General features: G+C 50.4%; 1 protein-coding gene across 1 annotated transcript in view; it reads left to right on the top strand.

The window, feature by feature from the left end:
• Positions 1-23,591, top strand: part of SLC43A1 (solute carrier family 43 member 1) — a 195,194-nt gene that overhangs the window by 112,248 nt on the left and 59,355 nt on the right. Inside the window, exon 6 of the mRNA XM_069752981.1 lies at positions 4,066-4,158. Within this exon, the coding sequence (XP_069609082.1) occupies positions 4,066-4,158 (93 nt within the window). The remainder of the gene's footprint in view (positions 1-4,065; positions 4,159-23,591) is intronic.

Below are 23,591 nucleotides of genomic sequence, written 5' to 3'. Positions count from 1 at the left end.
AAAGGGGAAAAGGTGTAGTGGATAATAATAAAGTCTAATGTTCATGACGCCACCTGTGGTACTCAGCCAGGGATGGCCGACGCTGCTTAAAGGGGTCCACTGGGGCTGATGGTATTGCAGCAGAGTTGGTATAGCACCCCACAGGTAGAGCTTAGTCCCCAGGGCTCCCGCTGCAGTTGGTAAGGGATGATAGATGTTGAGGTGCAGGAAAGACTTGGAGGACACAAGGTTGCAGTCTCTTTACCTTTCACTGATGAAGTTCAGGTACACAGATTACAGTTGATCTTTGAAATCCGGGCATCCTGGAAACTGTTTGGAATCCCCCTAGCCAGATGGGGTTGGAAGCCTTCCTTTCTGCGCTGAATTCTAGGTTCTTGATACTTTAGTTTTCCTCAAGTCCCTCTCTCAGTCTGTCCCTCAGGTGGAATGCTACCCGCATGGCAGGCAGCTCGAGCCTTTTTACAGGTGTCCCTCTCTCGTGGTGACTTGGGGCTCTAATCTTCTGCTGTGCCTTCGGGTGTAAGTATGGCCAGGAGACCTGAAATCTCCTGCCCTTCAGTTTCTGCTGTGGGGCATACAGTTCCCACACAACCTCAGACCGGTTTCTTGCACTTAATCTTGGGGGTGAGCTCAATCGCAGCTCCACTCCCAGTTTCTCTCCTCTCGTGCTACCTCTCCCTTCACTGTCTCACACAGACTACCCTCTAACTCCTCCTCTAGACCAGAACTTATAGAGAAGCTACCCTGAAACCGGGTCTAGAGCTCCCCTCTCTGGCCTGGAGTCAGAAAAGTGTTGTATATAAGTGTTACCTGTTAAGTGGATCCCTTCTATCTTCCAGGCATGGCATCACCCTCCCCGAGAGGCAGGCAATACCACTGTGAAAACCGGATTCCTGGGGTGTCACATAGCCACTTCTCATGTACAGCACCATGGAATCAATGATGCTATGTAAATAGTGATATCTACTATATAATTGTCTAAGGGTCACGTCCGTCTGTCCTTCTGTCTGTCTGTCACGGATATTCATTGGTCGCGGCCTCTGTCTGTCATGGAAATCCAAGTCGCTGATTGGTCGTGGCAAAACGCCCACGACCATTTGCCACGACCAATCAGCGACGGGCACAGTCCGGCGGCAAAATGGCCGCTCCTTCCTCCCCGCAGTCAGTGCCCGCTCCATACTCCCCTTCAGTCAGCCCTCACACAGGGTTAATGGCAGAGTTAATGGGCCGCGTTATGCCGCGGTGTAACGCACTCCATTAACGCAGCTATTAACCCTGTGTGACCAACTTTTTACTATTGATGCTGTGTATGCAGCATCAATAATAAAAAGATCTAATGTTACAAATAATAATAATAAAAAAAAAGGTTATTCTCACCCTCCGAAGTGCGTGCTGTCTTCGGCAGTGCAAGCGGCAGGTTCCGGTGCCAAGGATGCTATGCGGGAAGGACCTGCCATGACGTTACGGTCATGTGACCGTGACGTCATCACAGGTCCTGCGTTCATACCAACCCTGGGACCGGAAGCTGCGCGTGCACCGCACACAGCCGCCAGGACTAAAAGGGACCTACGGAAGGTGAGTATATGTTTTTTTTTTATTTTAAGTCTTTTTTAACCACGCATATAGTGCCCACATTGCTATATACTATGTGGGCTGTGTTACATACTGCATGGGCTGCGTTATATACTACCTGGCTGCTATGTACTACGTGGGCAGTGTTATATACGATGTGGGCAATGTTATATACTGCGTGGGCTGCATTATATACTACATGGCTGCTATATACCAGGTGGGCAGTGTTATATACTGCGTGGGCTGTGTTATATACTGTTAGGGCTGTGTTATATACTGCATGGCCACTGTTATATACTGCGTGGCCTGTATTAACGCATCGGGTATTCAAGAATATGTCGTGGCCTGTGCTATATACTATGTGGCTGATATATACATACATATTCTAGAATACCCGATGCGTTAGAATCGGGCCACCATCTATTAATTATAATAATAATAATAAAGTAAATGGAACATATATTGTTTAAATAATTATTACACCTTACCTTTCTTATTTACAGAAATACATATTAAATTTTTTTTTACATTTTATGTAAAACCAATGCTTTTTATGAAAATGCAAATGTACTTTATTTTCTGCATTAATATTAAAGGAAATATGTCAGTGGATTCTTGCTGCCCAAACTACAGGCAGCTTGAATCGCAGCCTTGCTGGCCGACTGCACAGACAAGTGTTAGTCTCACCATTCCAGCATTTCAGAGAAAATATAGTCTGAAGTTCTGAAGCTGCCCCTAGCCGGCTTCTCCCTTCACCGATTAACTACCCCATATTAACAGGTCTCTTCCTATGTGCAGACATTTTTTTAATTCAGTTAGATCACATTTCTCTTTAAAAATATTAAACAAACCCTTACCTGTGATGTATATGTGTGGCCAGACAGCGTAGTCACATGTGGATTACTCCTAATGACATGCACAGCATGGCGATTGGCGGTAATCTGTGTGTTGTAACTGTGGATTGTTTGCAAATGTCTAATAGCATTCTTAAAGGGGTTGTCCGGACATATAACATTGATGATATGTTATTAAAGTAGGTCAACAATGTCACATAAATGTAGGGCACACACCCAGCATGCCCACCCTTCAGCGGCAGCGTTGAATCAAGCTGAACGGCACAATCCGATCAATCTGCAGCAGTCACTATTCAGAGCTACTGATCAGCTCCTTTTCTCTTCGGCACCTCCTTTGAGCATATGTTATCTCCTGTGGGGGGCAGATGTAATAACTGAACGGAGTTGAATAGCTCAGTTCTAGTAAATATCCCCACTGAGCAGATATCATTATTTTCCAGCCATGAAGGCTGGATGTAAATAAATGAATGAAGCTAAACAGCAAAGCTTCATCCAATGAGTAGCAGCTACTGTCCTGTCGAGAACTGCAGTTCTTAGGCTGCCGTCACACTATCAGTATTTGGTCAGTATTTTACATCAGTATTTGTAGCCAAAACCAGGAGTGGAACAATTAGAGTAAAAGTATAATAGAAACATGTCACCACTTCTGTATTTATCACCCACTCCTGGTTTTGGCTAAGAAATACTGATGTAAAATACTGACCAAATACTGCTAGTGTGACAGCAGCCTTATGCTCTCAAATAGGATATGATCTGCAGTACCCAGCAGTGGCCGTTACACATAAAATCACTGCCAATGCTAATAACAGCTGATCAATGAGAGTGCCCAAAATAATAGGAGCTGATCTGCAGTACCCAGCAGTGGCCGCTACACATTAAATCACTGCCAATCCTAATAGCAGCTGATCAATGAGAGTGCCCAAGATAAAAGGAGCTGATCTGCAGTACCCAGCAGTGGCCGCTACACATTAAATCACTGCCAATGCTAATAACAGTTGATCAATGATAGTGCCCAAGATAATAGGAGCTGATCTGAAGTACCCAGCAGTGGCTGCTTCGCATTAAATCACTGCCAATGCTAATAATAGCTGATCAATGAGATTGCCAGAAATAATAAAAGCTGATTAGACTATAAAATGTCTGTTCATTATTGGGTTTCTGTTTTATTATGAGGTCTGCATGGAAGCAATGGCGTCCCAGCTGCTGAGCCTACACTATGTGGTGCCTCTATACAGTTCTGCTTTGGGAAAGGATATCCTTAAATATAGTGTCCAATGAAGCCTGCCACAATTTGTTTTATTTTGGTTTCATGTGTAATCTGATGGAAAAAAACCTATAGACATGTACAGTAGGGGTCCGTAGACTACGTGGGTCCCATATTATTGAACTGTTACAGGTGGTACATGTCTGTAATACAGTCATGTACTTGAGACCTGGTGTGTGTATGATAATACTGCTAATTCATGAGCTTCACTAGTAACATTACTGCCGGCCGACACCCACCATAAGCAAATATTTGTATTACAACAGTCATTTATATGAACCAAAGAAAAAAACTTTCCAAAGGACTGCTGAAGTACAGCACATAGATACACAGCAAAAATAAATACATTAATGCCTGCCAATTGCCTTGTTTCAGTTACCTAACATGTTTGGAAGCCTGCGATCTACTATGATGTCTTTAATGATTGGATCATATGCATCATCTGCCATCACTTTCCCTGTCCTAAAGGTGAGTTGATAAAAAAATATACTTTTGTCAATGCTTAACCCTGCTGTTCTGTTCGGTCTGGGGAGACCTATTTTAAACTTTGGTATTTTTTGGGGTGTTCAAGATGCGGTTCTGAAACTTGTGGTTGATTGACTTAAATGAGGATGGGTCGGTCGGCCACGGGTTTCAGAGCCGCATCTTGAATATTTTAAAGAATATTGAAGTTCAAAGTCGGTCATTTTTGACCAACAGAACAGCAGGGTTAAACGGGTATTCTCATCTGACATTTAGTTTTTTTAACTTAGATGTCAATTGCATATTAAAAATAATAAGTAGAAATAACAAAAAATGAAAAGCAGTGCTATATCCTACCATGGTTTCTGCACTTCCTGTGCTACTCCTTCCTGAATCCGTTAGGTCACAGGCTAATCATGTTTTGAGAACATCATAACACAACTTCAATGAGCATGCTCACTCCCGATACTGCTGTGTAAAGTGCTAGTAGCTCTGTAACATCAGTAATGAAAGTGGTTTATTTCGACACCCAGTGCTATGGTAGGGCTCATTGTTCATAAATTCACATTTCTCAACCTCATCCTGTCAACACCGCTCCTCTCCTGTCACCACTATTCTTCTCCTGTCACCACCCACTAGTCCCCAGTGGTGGTGACAAGGAAAAGTGGTGGTGGTAGGAGGAGAGCACTAGTGACAGGAAAGGAGCAGTGGTGATAGTAGGAGAGCAGTGGTGACAGGAGCCATGGTGACTAGTGTTGAGCGATACCTTCCGATGTCGGAAAGTATCGGTATCGGTTGGGATCGGCCGATATTCAAAAAATATCGGATATCGCCGATACCGATACCCGATCCCAATGCAAGTCAATGGGACCAAAATATCGGAATTAAAATAAACCCTTTCTTTCCTTGTAGGTTCATTCTACATCAAGGAAAACAACTAAGAATAATGTAGGATGTATTGTGGGAGGTGGCGGAGACATTAAAGGCAATGAGGTTTAGCCCAATCAAATAGAATAGCATGAATTTTTTTTTTTTAAAGACGTTCGGAGTGAAAAAGATATTGACTATGTAAATTTTTTTTTATTTTGTCAGATATTGATGTTTCACTATTCCACGCCCTTCCCCTTCTTTTTTTTCTTTTTTTTTTTTACTTTTCCCACACTTTCATCTTCATCATCATCAGCATCTTTGACATCAACTTCTTCTTCACCTTATTCATCTTCTTCTTCATCTTCTACCTATTTTTTTTTTTTATTACATTCTTCATATTCATTTTATTCAACTATTATTATTCTTCCTATTCTACATATTCTTTTTATTCCACTGTTATTATTCTTCCTATTCTACTTCTTCATCATATTCTCATTTGTGACAGGCATTCCCGTAGTTGTTATCTATAAAAGTTGGAAGATTACACCTTCCGTTCTGCCAGTCACAAAAGTTACATTTGTCCGCGTTCAGTTTGGCCTGCAGCATCAGGCTTTATCCAGGGGCACCACGAGGAGGAACGGACTCACCCCCATACACTGCTTAGTCTTCTTCTGCATATAATTTAGATAATATCTTTTGCTCTGATATTAAGTCTTATGCTTAATGTTCTTCTGCTCTTTGTTCTGCAGCCTCTTGTTCTTCTGCTTCTCGGTCTTCCATGTCGTCGTCTCCAGGGTCGTCGTCTTCAGTGTCGTCATCTCCGCCGTCTTCGTCTCCGCCGTCGTCGTCTCCGCCGTCGTCGTCTCCGCCGTCGTCGTCGTCGTCGTCATCGGGGTGGTCTTCCGGGTCGTCGTCATCGGGGTGGTCTTCCAGGTCGTCGACTTTAGGGTCTTAAACTTGGAAATGTAGCAGAAGGTACAAGAAGGCTGAGAAAATGCCAAGAACCAGCTGATGGAACTGGAACTCGGATGGCTACCCGAAGGTTCAAGAGCCTATGGAACTACCGAGGACCAGCTGACGTTACTGGAACCCGGTTACTAAGCAGGAGGTACCTGTGCTAAAAAGCACTACCAAGGACCGCCTGGCGTTGGCGGAACTCGGATACCCAGAAGGAGGCACCTAAGCCAAAGGCTCTGCCCGGAACCAGCTGATGTTACTGGAACCAGGATGGGGAGCAGAAGGTACAAGAGCAAAAGACACTGCCGAGAACCAGCTGACGGTACTGGAACCCGGATGGGTAGCCGAAGGTCCAAGAGCCAATGGAACTACCGAGGACCAGCTGACGTTACTGGAACCCGGTTACTAAGCAGGAGGTACCCGTGCCTGAAAGCACTACCAAGGACCACCTGACATTGGTGGAACTTGGATACCCAGAAGGAGGCACCTAAGCCAAAGGCTCTGCCCGGAACCAGCTGACGGTACTGGAACCAGGATGGGGAGCAGAAGGTACAAGAGCAAAAGACACTGCCGAGAACCAGCTGACGGTGCTGGAACCAGGTGGTGGACCCGAAGGCCCACAGGAGAGGAGAGAACAGCTAGGCCCCGAGGCAGCCGCAGTTACCGAACCCCAACAGTCCTACAGGGGGAGCTGGGCCTACTGGCACTACAGAACCAGCCTTGACGACCAGTTCACGCAGCCCACATAGGAAGCTCCTAAACTGGAGGCACCCTGGAGTTGGCTAACCCGACCGCAACACGACGGGGCAAGCATAGGCGTCTCAGTGAGCTTGACACAACCCGGAAACAGCTGACGGTGCTGAAACCAGGCTTGGCACGAGGGAGTACCTGTGACAAGAACACTGCCGAGAACCAGCTGGCGGTGCTGGAACCCAGATGCGTTGCCCCAGTGTGCAAGAGCCAATGGCACGACCGAGGACCAGCTGGCGGTGCTGGAACCCGGTTACTAAGCTGTAGGTGCCCGCGCTTAAAAGCACTACCAAGGACCGCCTGACGTTGGCGGAACTCGGATACCCAGGAGGAGGCACCTAAGCCAAAGGCTCGGCCCGGAACCAGCTGACGGTGCTGGAACCAGGTGGTGGACCCCAAGGTCCACAGGAGAGGAGAGAACAGCTAGGCCGCGAGGCAGCCGCAGTTACCGAACCCCAACAGTCCTACAGGGGGAGCTGGGCCTACTGGCACTACAGAACCAGCCTTGACTACCAGTTCACGCAGCCCACATAGGAAGCTCCTAAACTGGAGGCACCCTGGAGTTGGCTAACCCGACCGCACCACGACGGGGCAAGCATAGGCGTCTCAGTGAGCTTGACACAACCCGGAAACAGCTGACGGTGCTGAAACCAGGCTTGGCACGAGGGAGTACCTGTGACAAGAACACTGCCGAGAACCAGCTGGCGGTGCTGGAACCCAGATGCGTTGCCCCAGTGTGCAAGAGCCAATGGCACTACCGAGGACCAGCTGGCGGTGCTGGAACCCGGTTACTAAGCTGTAGGTGCCCTCGCTTAAAAGCACTACCAAGGACCGCCTGACGTTGGCGGAACTCGGATACCCAGGAGGAGGCACATAAGCCAAAGGCTCGGCCCGGAACCAGCTGACGGTGCTGGAACCAGGTGGTGGACCCCAAGGTCCACAGGAGAGGAGAGAACAGCTAGGCCGCGAGGCAGCCGCAGTTACCGAACCCCAACAGTCCTACAGGGGGAGCTGGGCCTACTGGCACTACAGAACCAGCCTTGACTACCAGTTCACGCAGCCCACATAGGAAGCTCCTAAACTGGAGGCACCCTGGAGTTGGCTAACCCGACCGCACCACGACGGGGCAAGCATAGGCGTCTCAGTGAGCTTGACACAACCCGGAAACAGCTGACGGTGCTGAAACCAGGCTTGGCACGAGGGAGTACCTGTGACAAGAACACTGCCGAGAACCAGCTGGCGGTGATGGAACCCAGATGCGTTGCCTATTAAAGATTGTCTTCCTAGAGCCCCAACTAGCGGTGTTGGAGCTAAGGGTAAGCAGGGGGAGCAGAGTGTAGGCCGAAGCCTGCATTGGAGGCAGCTTTGTGTCTGCGTTGCGTTTGCAGGACACTTTGCCGGCTACACAGTGGGGGAACAGCTGGCGTTGCTGAACCCCACTAACACAATGGCGTGTGTTTTTCTCTGTGCAGCTAGCACTTGCGGGCAAAAACTAGCGATGTTAGAGCCCGTGTTGAAGCAGGAGGAGGAGGAGAGGAGCAGAGTGTAGGCCGAAGCCTATTTGAACCAATTTCAAAGGAAACCTTTAACCCCCCCTCAGGTGTTACAAAGTACAAGAGACACACCTTGTGCAGTATTAATGCTGCACAAGTGAAAGGTTGCTCTATTAATTTGTCTACTTGCACACGCTGAATGAAAGACGTACACAATTTAGCCCATTCTACAGTCAAACTGTAGTGGATGCGTGACTTGGCTTTTTAAGGAGACGCAGCACAGGTGTCCCAAATAACGCCTTGGTGCTTGGCGCAGCTTCCTGAGCGTTGTTATTTGCTGTACAGGAGTCTGCGCTCTTGTGTTATCCCTTGGCAATGCCCTGTTAGAGCTGCCCGTCTTATGACCTCATTTCATGTTGGCCGGTGCGGTTAACGATGGCCATAAATCCCAGACCCACAGTGCCTTTTCATAAAGTCACACTGCGGTGCTGTGATTCGTGGCCTTGAGCAGTAAATATTTTGGCCGCTCACACACGTCCTTACACCTGCTTCAGACTGGGCGGCCTCTGCTGATCCCTTCTCGCATGCCGCGGCCATGAGGCTGCACAGTCTGAAGAAGGCGGAAGGAGATGAGTTAAGACAGGTGAAGATATGCACTGCTCGTGCCCATCAATCACACCCTCGCAGTCAAAATAAGTAAGACAACGAGGAGCATTGTTTCAGGCAGGGCGGACGCACAGGCGCAACAAGCCAACCAATGATGTCAGAAGACAGGAAGCGCTACCAAGGGGGGTGCTGCGTATCATTAGAAAGGAAAGTCACACCTCAGGGACAGTGGAATGGTCTCAATGAGACACATTTTGTATGTGTTGAGTCAGCCACCTTGTACAAATGCAGCAGTACTGCTGTACAAGGTGGCTGTTATACATAGAAACACCTGGGGGTGGGGGGCAGGCTCCCTTCAATTTCAGTTCATGTGCCTGCGTGGCGTTTGCAGGACACGTTGCCGGCTACACAGCAGGGGAACAGCTGGCGGTGCTGAACCCCACTAACACGTTGGCTGGTGTTTTTCTCAGTGCAGCTAGCAGTTCCGGGCAAAAACTAGCGGTGTTAGAGCCCAGGGTCAGCAGGAGGAGGAGAGGAGCAAAGTGTAGGCCGAAGCCTGCACTGGTGGCAGCTTTTGGTCAGTTGTGCCAGCGTGGCTTGTGCTGGACACGATGCCGACTACACAGCAGGGGAACAGCTGGCGGTGCTGAACCCCACTAACACATTGGCTGGTGTTTTTCTCTGTGCAGCTAGCATGTCCGGGCAGAAACTGGCGGTGTTTGAGCCCAGGGTCAGCAGGAGGAGGAGAGGAGCAAAGTGTAGGCCGAAGCCTGCACTGGTGGCAGCTTTTGGTCAGTTGTGCCAGCGTGGCTTGTGCTGGACACGATGCCGACTACACAGCAGGGGAACAGCTGGCGTTGCTGAACCCCACTAACACATTGACTGGTGTTTTTCTCTGTGCAGCTAGCAGTTCCGGGCAAAAACTAGCGGTGTTTGAGCCCAGGGTCAGCAGGAGGAGGAGAGGAGCAGAGTGTAGGCCGAAGCCTAGTTGAACCAATTTCAAAGGTTACCTTTAACCCCCCCCTCAGGTGTTGCAAGGTACAAGAGCCACACCTTGAACAGCATTAATGATGCACAAGTCAAAGGTTGCTCTATTTAATTTTGCTCCTTGCACACGCTGAATAAATCACGTACACTATTTAGCCCATTATACTGTCAAACAGTAGTGGAGGCGTGACTACTAGTCTTTTTAAGGAGACGCAGCACAGGTGAACAAATTTACACCTAGGTGCTGGGCGCAGATTCCTTACCGTTGTTATTTGCAGTACAGGAAACTGCGCTCTTGTGTTATCCCTTGGCAATACCCTGTTAGTGCAGGCCGTCTCATGACCTCATTTCATGTTGGCCGGTGCGGTTAACGATGGCCATAAATCCCAGACCCACAGTGGCTTTTCCTAAAGTCACACTGCGGTGCTGGGATTCGTGGCCTTGTGCAGTAAATATGTTCGCCGCTCACACATGTCCTTACACCTGCTTCAGACTGGGCGGCCTCAGCTGATCCCTTATCGCATGCCGCGGCCATGAGGCCGCACAGTCAGAAGAAGGCGGAAGGAGGGGAGTGAAGACAGGGGAACATATGCACTGCTCGTGCCCATCAATCACACCCTCGCAGTCAAAATATATGAGACAACGGGGGGCGTTGTGTCGGGCAGGGCGGAAGCACAGGCACAGCCAGCCAACCAATGATGTCAGAAGACGGGCAGCGCTAACAATGGGGGTGCTGCGTGTCATTAAAAAGGAAAGTCACACCTCAGGGACATTGTAATGGTCTCTAATGAGACACATTTTGTACTTGTTGAGTTCCACGTGTGCAAGGAGAAAAAGTCAGCCACCTTGTACAAATGCAGCAGTACTGCTGTACAAGGTGGCTGTTATACATAGAAACACCTGGGGGGGTGGGGGGCAGGCTCCCTTCAATTTCAGTTCATGTGCCTGCGTGGCGTTTGCAGGACACGTTGCCAGCTACACAGCAGGGGAACAGCTGGCGGTACTGATCCCCACTAACACGTTGGCTGGTGTTTTTCTCTGTGCAGCTAGCATGTCCGGGCAGAAACTGGCGGTGTTTGAGGCCGGGGTCAGCAGGAGGAGGAGAGGAGCAGAGTGTAGGCAGAAGCCTGCACTGGTGGCAGCTTTTGGTCGGTTGTGCCAGCGTGGCTTGTGCTGGACACGATGCCAACTACACAGCAGGGGAAAAGCTGGCGTTGCTGAACCCCACTAACACATTGACTGGTGTTTTTCTCTGTGCAGCTAGCATGTCCGGGCAGAAACTGGTGGTGTTTGAGCCCGGGGTCAGCAGGAGGAGGAGAGGAGCAGAGTGTAGGCCGAAGCCTGCACTGGTGGCAGCTTTTGGTCGGTTGTGCCAGCGTGGCTTGTGCTGGACACGATGCCAACTACACAGCAGGGGAACAGCTGGCGGTGCTGAACCCCACTAACACATTGACTGGTGTTTTTCTCTGTGCAGCTAGCAGTTCCGGGCAGAAACTAGCGGTGTTTGAGCCCAGGGTCAGCAGGAGGAGTAGAGGAGCAGAGTGTAGGCCGAAGCCTAGTTGAACCAATTTCAAAGGTTACCTTTAACCCCCCCTCAGGTGTTGCAAGGTACAAGAGCCACACCTTGAACAGCATTAATGATGCACAAGTCAAAGGTTGCTCTATTTAATTTTGCTCCTTGCACACGCTGAATAAAACACGTACACTATTTAGCCCATTATACTGTCAAACAGTAGTGGAGGCGTGACTTGTCTTTTTAAGGAGATGCAGCACAGGTGTAAAAATTTACACCTAGCTGCTGTGCGCAGATTCCTGAGCGTTGTTATTTGCTGTACAGGAGTCTGCGCTATTGTGATCCCTTGGCCATGCGCTGTGAGCGCTTCCTGTCTTCTGACCTCATTTCATGTCGGCCGTTGCGGTTAGCGATGGACATGAATCCCAGACCCACAGTGTGTTTTCAAAAAATCACACTGCGTGGCTGGGATTCGTGGCCTTGTTCAGTAAATATGTTTGACGCTCACACATGTCCTTACACCTGCTTCAGACTGGGCGGCCTCATCTGATCCCTTATCGCCTGCCGCGGCCATGAGGACACCCAGTCTGAAGAAGGCGGAAGGAGATGAGTGAACACAGGCAAACATATGCACTGCACATGCCCATCAATCACACCCTCGCTGTCCAAAAAAATAAGACACCGAGGGGCGTTGTTTCGAGCAGGGCAGACGCACAGGCGCAGCCAGCTAACCAATGATGTCAAAAGACGGGCAGCGCTAACAAGGGTGGTGCTGCGTATCATTAGAAAGGAAAGTCACACCTCAGGGACAGTGGAATGGTCTCAATGAGACACATTTAGTACGTGTTTAATTAAACGTGGGCAAGGAGAAAAGTCAGCCACCTTGTACAAATGCAGCAGTACTGCTGTACAAGGTGGCTATTATAGATAGAAACACCTGGGGGTGGGGGGCAGGCTCCCTTCAATTTCAGTTCATGTGCCTGCGTGGCGTTTGCAGGTCACGTTGCAAGCTACACAGCAGGGGAACAGCTGGCGTTGCTGAACCCCACTGACACATTGACTGGTGTTTTTCTCTGTGCAGATCGCATGTCCGGGCAAAAACTGGCGATGTTAGAGCCCAGGGTCAGCAGGAGGAGGAGAGGAGCAAAGTGTAGGCCGAAGCCTGCACTGGTGGCAGCTTTTGGTCGGTTGTGCCAGCGTGGCTTGTGCTGGACACGATGCCAACTACACAGCAGGGGAACAGCTGGCGTTGCTGAACCCCACTAACACATTGACTGGTGTTTTTCTCTGTGCAGCTAGCATGTCCGGGCAGAAACTGGCGGTGTTTGAGCCCGGGGTCAGCAGGAGGAGGAGAGGAGCAGAGTGTAGGCCGAAGCCTGCACTGGTGGCAGCTTTTGGTCGGTTGTGCCAGCGTGGCTTGTGCTGGACACGATGCCAACTACACAGCAGGGGAACAGCTGGCGGTGCTGAACCCCACTAACACATTGACTGGTGTTTTTCTCTGTGCAGCTAGCAGTTCCGGGCAGAAACTAGCGGTGTTTGAGCCCAGGGTCAGCAGGAGGAGTAGAGGAGCAGAGTGTAGGCCGAAGCCTAGTTGAACCAATTTCAAAGGTTACCTTTAACCCCCCCCCTCAGGTGTTGCAAGGTACAAGAGCCACACCTTGAACAGCATTAATGATGCACAAGTCAAAGGTTGCTCTATTTAATTTTGCTCCTTGCACACGCTGAATAAAACACGTACACTATTTAGCCCATTATACTGTCAAACAGTAGTGGAGGCGTGACTTGTCTTTTTAAGGAGATGCAGCACAGGTGTAAAAATTTACACCTAGCTGCTGTGCGCAGATTCCTGAGCGTTGTTATTTGCTGTACAGGAGTCTGCGCTATTGTGATCCCTTGGCCATGCGCTGTGAGCGCTTCCTGTCTTCTGACCTCATTTCATGTCGGCCGTTACGGTTAGCGATGGACATGAATCCCAGACCCACAGTGTGTTTTCAAAAAATCACACTGCGTGGCTGGGATTCGTGGCCTTGTTCAGTAAATATGTTTGACGCTCACACATGTCCTTACACCTGCTTCAGACTGGGCGGCCTCATCTGATCCCTTATCGCCTGCCGCGGCCATGAGGACACCCAGTCTGAAGAAGGCGGAAGGAGATGAGTGAACACAGGCAAACATATGCACTGCACATGCCCATCAATCACACCCTCGCTGTCCAAAAAAATAAGACACCGAGGGGCGTTGTTTCGAGCAGGGCAGACGCACAGGCGCAGCCAGCTAACCAATGATGTCAAAAGACGGGCAGCGCTAACAAGGGTGGTGCTGCGTATCATTAGAAAGGAAAGTCACACCTCAGGGACAGTGGAATGGTCTCAATGAGACACATTTAGTACGTGTTTAATTAAACGTGGGCAAGGAGAAAAAGTCAGCCACCTTGTACAAATGCAGCAGTACTGCTGTACAAGGTGGCTATTATACATAGAAACACCTGGGGGTGGGGGGCAGGCTCCCTTCAATTTCAGTTCATGTGCCTGCGTGGCGTTTGCAGGTCACGTTGCCGGCTACACAGCAGGGGAACAGCTGGCGGTGCTGAACCCCACTAACACATTGGCTGGTGTTTTTCTCTGTGCAGCTAGCACTTCCGGGCAGAAACTGGCGGTGTTTGAGCCCAGGGTCAGCAGGAGGAGGAGAGGAGCAGAGTGTAGGCCGAAGCCTGCACTGGTGGCAGCTTTTGTTCTGTTGTGCCAGCGTGGCTTGTGCTGGACACGTTGCCGACTACACAGCAGGGGAACAGCTGGCGGTGCTGAACCCCACTGACACATCACCTAGTGTTTTTTCTGTATAGACAACACTTCCAGGTGGCAACTGACAGTGTTGAAACCCAGGGAATCAAAGAGGAGCAGAGTGTAGGCCGAAGCCTGCAGTGGAGCAAGTTGAAAGGGAACCTTTAACCCCCCCCCCCCCCAGGCATTTGTTGCTGAAAGAGCCATCTTGTACAGCAGTAATACTGCACATGGAAAATGGTGGCTCCGAAAATTATGCTCCTTGCAAACGCTGAAGTACACACTCATATAATGTGTCCCCTCACACCGTCAAACCATCCCGGAAGTGGGACTTTCCTTTGTAATGTGACACAGCACAGCCGTCATTCCAACCCCCTTGGTGCCAGGCGCCACCTCCTCAACGTTGTTTGGTTCTGTCACGGAGCCCGCGCTGTAATGTTATCCCTTGGCCATGCACAGTTAGCGGTGCCCGTCTTCTGACATCATGTAGGTGTCAGGCTGGCAGTGCCTGTGCGTCCAAGCTGCCCGAGATCCAACCTTGCAGTGTCATCTAATGTAGTCCCACTGCGGGCCAGGGATCCATCGGCATGCGCAGTGCATATCATCGCCTCTCACTCACCTCCTTCCTGCTTCTTCAGACTGTGCGGCGTCACGGCCGTGGCATGCTATTAGGGATCAGCTGACGCCGCCTAGTCTGAAGAAGCGTGAAGAAGGGGAGTGAGAGGCTAGTACATGCACTGCGCATGGCCATGGATACCAGGCCCACTGTGGGATCACATTAGACGACACTGCGAGGTGTGATTTCGGGCAGCGTGGACGCACAGGCGCAGCCAGGACGACAACAAATGATGTCAGAGGACGGGCAGCGCAAACTGTGCATGGCCAAGGGATAACATAACAGCGCAGGGTCCATGACGGAATCAAACAACGCTAAGGAGGCAGCGCACGGTGCCAAGGGGGTAGCAATGACGGCTGTGCTGCGTCACATTACAAAGGAAAGTCCCACCTCCGGGACGGTTGGACGGTGTGAGGGGACACATTACATGAGTGTGTAGTTCAGCGTTTGCAAGGAGCATAATTTCAAGAGCGACCTTTCCCTTGTGCAGTATTAGTGCTGCACATGGTGGCTCTTTCAGTAACAAACGCCTAGGGGGGGGGGGGGACAGGTCCCCTTACATTTTAGTTGTGCCAGCGTGGCGGTCGCATGACACATTGCCGGATACACAGCTGGGGATCAGCTGACGTTACTGAACCCCAATAACAGAGGAGCGACTGTTGACTGTGCACACAGCACTTCCAGGCACCAACTGGCGGTGTTAGAGCCCAGGGACAGCAGGAGGAGCAGATTGGAGGTATTGCCGCACACACAGCTGGGGATCAGCTGATGTTACTGAACCCCAATAACAGAGGAGCGACTGTTGACTGTGCACACAGCACTTCCAGGCACAAACTGGCGGTGTTAGAGCCCAGGGACAGCAGGAGGAGCAGATTGGAGGTATTGCCGCACACACAGCTGGGGATCAGCTGACGTTACTGAACCCCAATAACAGAGGAGCGACTGTTGACTGTGCACACAGCACTTCCAGGCACAAACTGGCGGTGTTAGAGCCCAGGGACAGCAGGAGGAGCAGATTGGAGGTATTGCCGCACACACAGCTGGGGATCAGCTGACGTTACTGAACCCCAATAACAGAGGAGCGACTGTTGACTGTGCACACAGCACTTCCAGGCACCAACTGGCGGTGTTAGAGCCCAGGGACAGCAGGAGGAGCAGAGGAACAGAGTGTAGGCCGAAGCCTGATTGGAGCAAGTTGAAAGGGAACCTTTAACCCCCCCCCAAGACGTTTGTAGCTGAAAGAGCCATCTTGTGCAGCACTAAGGATGCAAAAGGAAAAGGTTGCTCTTTTAATTATGCTCCTTGCAAACACCGAAGTAAACACTAAAAATGTGTCCCTTTATACCGTTAAACCGTTCCGGAGGTGCGAATTTCCTTCGTAATGGGACACAGCACAGCTGTCATTCCTATCCCCTTGGTGCCGTGCGCTGCCTCCTCAGCGTTGTTTTAAGCTGTCACGGAGCCTGCGCTGTTCTGTTAGCCCTTGGCCATGCCCAATTAGCGCTGCCTGTCTTCTGACATAATTTGGTGTCAGGCTGTCAGTGCCTGTGCGTCCACGCTGCTCCAGATCCGACCTCGCAGTCTCGTCTAACGTAATCCCACTGCGGGCCTTGGAACCATGGGCATGCACAGTGCATAACCTCGACTCTCACTCCCCTCCTTCCCTCTTCTTCAGACTGTGCGGTGTCACGGCCGTGGCATGCTAGGGATCAGCTGACGGCACACAGTCTAAAGAAGGCGGAGGGAAATGAGCGAGAGCCCGAGGGGAAGATATGCACTGCGCATGCCCATGGATCCCAGGCCCGCAGTGTGACTCAATCAGAAGACACTGCGAGGCGGGATCTCGGGCAGCGCGGCCGCACAGGCGCAGCCAGCCTGACACCAAATTATGTCAGAAGACAGGCAGCGCAAATAGGGCATGCCCAAGGGATAACAGAACAGCGCAGGCTCCGTGACAGCTTAAAACAACGCTGAGGAGGCAGCGCATGGCACCAAGGGGGTAGGAATGACGGCTGTGCTGCGTCACATTACGAAGGAAAGTCCCAGCTCCGGGATGGTATAACGGTATCAGTGAACACATTTTATAAGTGTTAAGTTCTGCGTGTGCAAGGAGCTAAAAAAAAGAGCTACCTTTTCCTTGTGCAGCATTACTGCTGCACAAGATAGCTCTTTCAGTAACAAACGACAGGGGGGGGGGACAGGTTCCCTTACATTTAGGTTGTTGTGCCAGCGTGGCGGTCGCAGGACACATTGCCGGCTACACAGCTGGGGATCAGCTGACGTTACTGAAACCCAATAACACTGGGTCGTATGTTTTTACTGTGCAGCCTGCACTTCTGAGCCGCAACTGGCGGTGTTGGAGCCCAGGAATAGCAGTTCAGGTGGTAGAAAGATGAACACAGCAGGAGACCTGGATGACACCCAATTACTTAATCAGGCAGAGGAGTGGCAAATTCCTGCGAGATCCAGGCCTGGTTCATTTTCAGGAAAGTAAGCCGGTCAACGTTATCGGAGGATAATCGCATGCGACGGTCTGTTAGTACACCACCTGCGGCACTAAAGACACGTTCCGATAAGACACTAGCCGCAGGGCAAGCCAGCACCTCCAATGCATACTGGCTTAGCTCTGGCCATGTATCCAGCTTAGAGACCCAAAACTTGAACGGGGAAGAGCCGTCTGGGAGTACAGTAAGAGGGCAAGCCATGTAGTCTGTCACCATCTGACGGAACCGTTGCCTCCTGCTGACTGGAGCCGCCGGTGATGGTGTAGACATTTGGGGCGGGCACACAAAAGTGTGCCAGAGTTGTGCCATACTGGGCTTGCCTTGGGCAGAGGCACTGCTTCTGCTCCCTCTTTGGGCAGAGCCTCCCCCACTGCCTCGACGCACTGAGCTGCTTTGTAAAGCACTAGCAGCACTCCTCTCAGTTGGACAGGAGAAGATGATGGAATTCACCAGTGTGTCGTGGTACTCCCGCAATTTACGCTCCCGGGTCAACGCAGGGATGAGGTTTTGGACGTTGTCCCGGTAGCGAGGATCGAGGAGGGTGAACACCCAATAATCAGGCATGTTGAGAATGTGGTCGATGCGGCGGTCGTTTCTCATGCACTGCAGCATGAAATCCACCATGTGCTGCAGAGTGCCAACTGGCCCAGAAACGCTGTCCCCTGCTTGAGACATGATCTCTGCCCGCTCGTCATCACCCCACCCTCGCTGTACACACTGACCACTGGACAATTGTGTCGCTCCCTCCTCTGGACGGAGCTCTTCCTCCTCCATTGACTCCTCCTCATCCTCCTCACAAATTGGCCCCTGCGTACCCCTTTGTGAGGAACCACGTGGCGCTGACTCTCCAGAAGCTGATGGCAAAGGTGACTCCTCATCCTCCACCTCTTCCACCACATCATCCCTTAACCCTTGCAAAGTTTGCTGAAGCAGGCAGATAAGGGGGACAGTCATGGTGACTAGTGCATCATCTGCACTTGCCATCCGCGTGGAATAATCAAAAGGACGCAAAACCTGGCAGACGTCCTTCATAGTGGCCCACTCTGTGGTTGTGAAGTCTGATCGGCGCTGACTGCGACTTCTTTGCGCCTGATGCAGCTGGTACTCCATAACTGCTTGCTGCTGCTCACACAACCGCTCCAACATATGTAACGTGGAATTCCACTGGGTAGGTAGGTCACATATGATGCGGTGTTCCGGAAGGCGGAATCGGCGCTGCAGAGCAGCAATGCGGGATCTGGCCAAGCTGGAACGCCGCAAATGAGCACACTCTAGGCGGACCTTGTGCAGCAGGGCATCAAGATCCGGATAGTCCCTCAGAAAACTCTGCACAACCAAATTGAGCACATGTGCCAGACATGGGATGTGAGTGAGGTTGCCAAGGGCCAAAGCTGCCACCAGATTTCGGCCATTGTCACACACTACCATGCCTGGCTGGAGATTCGCTGGCAGTAGCCACACATCGCTCTCCTGCTTGATGGCATTCCAGAGCTCCTGCGCTGTGTGGCTTCGATGCCCCAATGAAACTAGTTTCAAGACGGCCTGCTGACGTTTGGCCACGGCTGTGCTCATGTCGGTCATAGGTAAACGTTCACGGGTCCATGTGGAGGTGGACTGTGACGGATCCTGCAGAGAGGAATCAGAGGAACTGGTGTAAGAGGAGGAGTCGATGCGTACAGACTGGATTCCTGCAATCCTTGGAGTGGGCAGGACACGTCCTGCGCCACTCGCACGATCTGTACCTGGCTCAACAACATTAACCCAATGGGCAGTGAGGGAAACATATCGCCCCTGTCCATGCTGACTGGTCCACGCATCGGTGGTGAGGTGGACCTTGCTACTGACGGCGTTCAGTAGCGCATGTTTTATGTTTGCCTCAACATGCCTGTGCAGGGCAGGGACAGCCTGCCTGCTGAAGTAAAAGCGGCTGGGCACCTTGTACTGTGGGACTGCCAATGCCATCAAGTCACGGAAGCTGTCAGTCTCCACCAGCCTGAACGAGAGCATTTCCAGGGACAACAGTTTGGCAATGCCTGCATTCAGAGCCTGTGCTCGGGGGTGGTTGGCCGAGAATGCCCGCCTTTTCTCCCATGCCTGTACTACCGATGGCTGTAGAGTAGACTGGGAGTGTGAGGATGACTGGGAAGGTGGTGCTGTGGGTGGAATTACACTAGGTCTCTGGACAACAGTGGAGGAAGAGGCAACACGAGATGAAGAGGTGGTAGCTGCCGCTGTTGGTTGGCCTACGTCTTCACTGTGTTTCTGTAACTCCACCGCGTGCCTGGTCCGCACATGTTTCCACATATTTGTGGTATTGAGGTTGCTGACATTTTTCCCTCTTTTTACTTTCTGATGACACAGCTTGCATTTGACAAAACAAATGTCATCTGCAACTGTGTCAAAAAAGGACCAGGCACTGCAAGTCTTGGGAGCGCCCTTTTTGGCTTTGGAAAGAGACAGGCTCCTAACGGGTGCCAAAGTGGAGGCTACAGGCTCCGCAGTCTTCCCCCTCCCTCTCCCTCTTTGGCCCGTAAGAGGAAGCTCTTCCTCTGAGCTGCTCCCACCACCTTCCTGTTCCTCACGCCACGATGGGTCAAGGACCTCATCATCTCCACTACCACCACCAACTGCTCCTCCTGGGTAGTCTCAGCAGCACAGTATGCACCAGAAAGCGGCACCTGAGTTTCATCATCAGATGCGTACTGCGCTGTGGTCACCGGAGGCACTGGCCCACCTGCCTCTTCAGAGTCAGAGAGAAAAAGCTGTTGGGCATCACTGCACACTGCCTCTTCTTCCATTTCTCCAATGCTGCTTGGCTGGCCCCCTGTTTCCAAGCCAAGAGATTCAGAGAACAGAAGTAGAGACGGCTCCTGTCCTGGGCTCTCTGACTGCCTGGCCAATTTGGCAGGTGGTGAAGAGACAGATGGCTGCTCTCCAGTGGTCTGTGCCTGAGAGGATGTGGCACTAACTGAAGTCGATGCCGAGGCGTTAGCTGCCATCCACCCGACAACGGCTTCAATTTGGTCTTCACGCAGCAGCGGTGCACGGCGCTCTCCGACAAAGCTGCGCATGAAGGACTGTTCCCTGCTGAAACTGAGTGACGACGAGTCACCGGCGCCCGCAGCAGGCACAGAATCACCACGTCCTCTCCCTGCTCCTCTCCCTGCTCCGCGCCCACGCCCACGTGCCTTACTCCCTGCCCTCTTCATCTTGGTTGACAGATAAAGATAAGCAGAAAAGTACTAAGGCCTTAGTGTGCTTATTCCTGAAATGCTCCTCCTAACAGGTGTAAGAAACACTAATGTTGTAAATTGTGGACTAAACTTTATTATTTTTCAAATGTGGCCTACACAAGTGTTAAGTTGTGTTTGGTGAACTTAACTTTTTTTTTGGTGCAGATCGGGCTACAGAGCTAGTTTAAATCACACGGAGACCGTGCAGACAGCCGTAAACGGCGCTGCAAGGCCAAAAAACCCTCCTCTCGGTTATCCTATATAGTGTTTTTCCACTATTTAGCTGGATACGAGTGGAAAGACACTAATAGGAATTTTTTTTTTCAAATTTTAAACTGGCTGCACTATTTGAAAAAAAGGAAATTGTTTTTCAAGGTATGAGGCAGTAACGCACCCTGAGCTGAATCCAACCGGCTATGGCTGCACACAGACTACAGGGCGAGCTGCGCTCACACAGAGACCGTGCAGACAGCCGTAAACGGCGCTGCAAGGCCAAAAAACCCTCCTCTAGGTTATCCTATATAGTGTTTTTCCACTATTTAGCTGGATACGAGTGGAAAGACACTAATAGGAATTTTTTTTTTCAAATTTTAAACAGGCTGCACTATTTGAAAAAAAGTAAAATTTTTCTCAAGGTATGAGCCAGTAACGAACCCTGAGCTGAATCCAACCGGCTATGGCTGCACACAGACTACAGGGCGAGCTGGGCTCACACGGAGACCGTGCAGACAGCCGTAAACGGCGCTGCAAGGCCAAAAAAACCTCCTCTAGGTTATCCTATGTAGTGTTTTTCCACTATTTAGCTGGATACGAGTGGAAAGACACTAATAGGAATTTTTTTTTTCAAATTTTAAACTGGCTGCACTATTTGAAAAAAAGGAAATTGTTTTTCAAGGTATGAGGCAGTAACGCACCCTGAGCTGAATCCAACCGACTATGGCTGCACACAGACTACAGGGCGAGCTGCGCTCACACAGAGACCGTGCAGACAGCCGTAAACGGCGCTGCAAGGCCAAAAAACCCTCCTCTAGGTTATCCTATATAGTGTTTTTCCACTATTTAGCTGGATACGAGTGGAAAGACACTAATAGGAATTTTTTTTTTCAAATTTTAAACTGGCTGCACTATTTGAAAAAAAGGAAATTGTTTTTCAAGGTATGAGGCAGTAACGCACCCTGAGCTGAATCCAACCGACTATGGCTGCACACAGACTACAGGGCGAGCTGCGCTCACACAGAGACCGTGCAGACAGCCGTAAACGGCGCTGCAAGGCCAAAAAACCCTCCTCTAGGTTATCCTATATAGTGTTTTTCCACTATTTAGCTGGATACGAGTGGAAAGACACTAATAGGAATTTTTTTTTTTCAAATTTTAAACAGGCTGCACTATTTGAAAAAAAGTAAAATTTTTCTCTAGGTATGAGCCAGTAACGAACCCTGAGCTGAATGCAACCGGCTATGGCTGCACACAGACTACAGGGCGAGCTGGGCTCACACGGAGACCGTGCAGACAGCCGTAAACGGCGCTGCAAGGCCAAAAAACCCTCCTCTAGGTTATCCTATATAGTGTTTTTCCACTATTTAGCTGGATACGAGTGGAAAGACACTAATAGGAATTTTTTTTTTTCAAATTTTAAACAGGCTGCACTATTTGAAAAAAAGTAAAATTTTTCTCAAGGTATGAGCCAGTAACGAACCCTGAGCTGAATCCAACCGGCTATGGCTGCACACAGACTACAGGGCGAGCTGGGCTCACACGGAGACCGTGCAGACAGCCGTAAACAGCGCTGCAAGGCCCAAAAACCCCCCTCTAGGTTATCCTATGTAGTGTTTTTCCACAATAGAGCTGGAGACTGGTGGAAAAACACTAATAGGAAATTTGAGAAAAAATGTGCAGCAGGCTGCACTAAGAGCAAAAAAGGACAACTGTGTGAGGCAGTGTGAACCCCCCCTGAGCTGAATACAACCGGGTATATGGCTGCACACAGACTACAGAGTGAGCTGCACACACACACACACACACAGAGACCTTGCAGAACGCTGTTAAAACAGCGCTGCAAGGCAAGAGCAAGGTGAACAGTGAAGAACACACAGCGTTTTGCTAAATTAGCCTTTGGAAAGGAAAATAAAGCAATTAGCTAGCTCGACTGGCCCTCAGTTAGAACACAGCGTCCTGTCCCTAACTGAAATCACAGCAGAGTGAGCGCAAAATGGCGGCAGCGTTTTTTATAGTGCAGAGTGACATCATTTCAGCAGCCAATCCCAGCCTTGCCAGTACTTACATGCCCACCATGCTAAACAGGATGTGCCCACACTTCCAATCATTCCTCATTGGCTGCTGCGTTCAGTTTGAATTCTGGGAACTTCCGATTCCGATACCCGATACTTGCGGTATCGGAATGCTCAACACTAATGGTGACAGAAGAAGAGCCATGGAGATAGAGCAGTGGTGATAGTAGGAGAGCAGTGGTAACAGGAGCCATGGTGACAGAAGAAGAGCCATGGAGAAAGAGCAGTGGTGATAGTAGGAGAGCAGTGATGATAGGAGCCATGATAACAGAAGAAGAGCCATGGAGATAGAGCAGTGGTGATATGAGAGGAGCGTTGGCAACAGAAGGAGGGCCATGGAGATAGAGCAGTGGTGATAGTAGGAGAGCAGTGGTGACAGGAGCCATGATGACAGAAGGAGAGCCATGGAGATAGAGCAGTGGTGATACGAGAGGAGCGTTGGTAACAGAAGGAGAGCCATGGAGATAGAGCACTGGTGATACGAGAGGAGCGTTGGTAACAGAAGGAGAGTCATGGAGATAGAGCAGTGGTGATAGTAGGAGAGCAGTGCTGACAGGAGCAATGATGACAGAAGGAGAGCCATGGAGATAGAGCAGTGGTGATACGAGAGGAGTGTTGGTAACAGAAGGAGAGCCATGGAGATAGAGCAGTGGTGATAGTAGGAGAGCAGTGGTGACAGGAGCCATGATGACAGAAGGAGACTCATGCAGATAGAGCAGTGGTGATACGAGAGGAGCGTTGGTAACAGAAGGAGAGCCATGGAGATAGAGCACTGGTGATACGAGAGAAGCGTTGGTAACAGAAGGAGAGTCATGGAGATAGAGCAGTGGTGATAGTAG

The sequence above is a fragment of the Ranitomeya imitator genome, chromosome 2 (genome assembly GCF_032444005.1).
Source record: "Ranitomeya imitator isolate aRanImi1 chromosome 2, aRanImi1.pri, whole genome shotgun sequence".
NCBI classification, from domain to species: Eukaryota; Metazoa; Chordata; class Amphibia; order Anura; family Dendrobatidae; genus Ranitomeya; species Ranitomeya imitator.
Note: the sequence above shows the minus strand (reverse complement) of the source record. Positions and strands in the feature narration are given on the sequence as shown.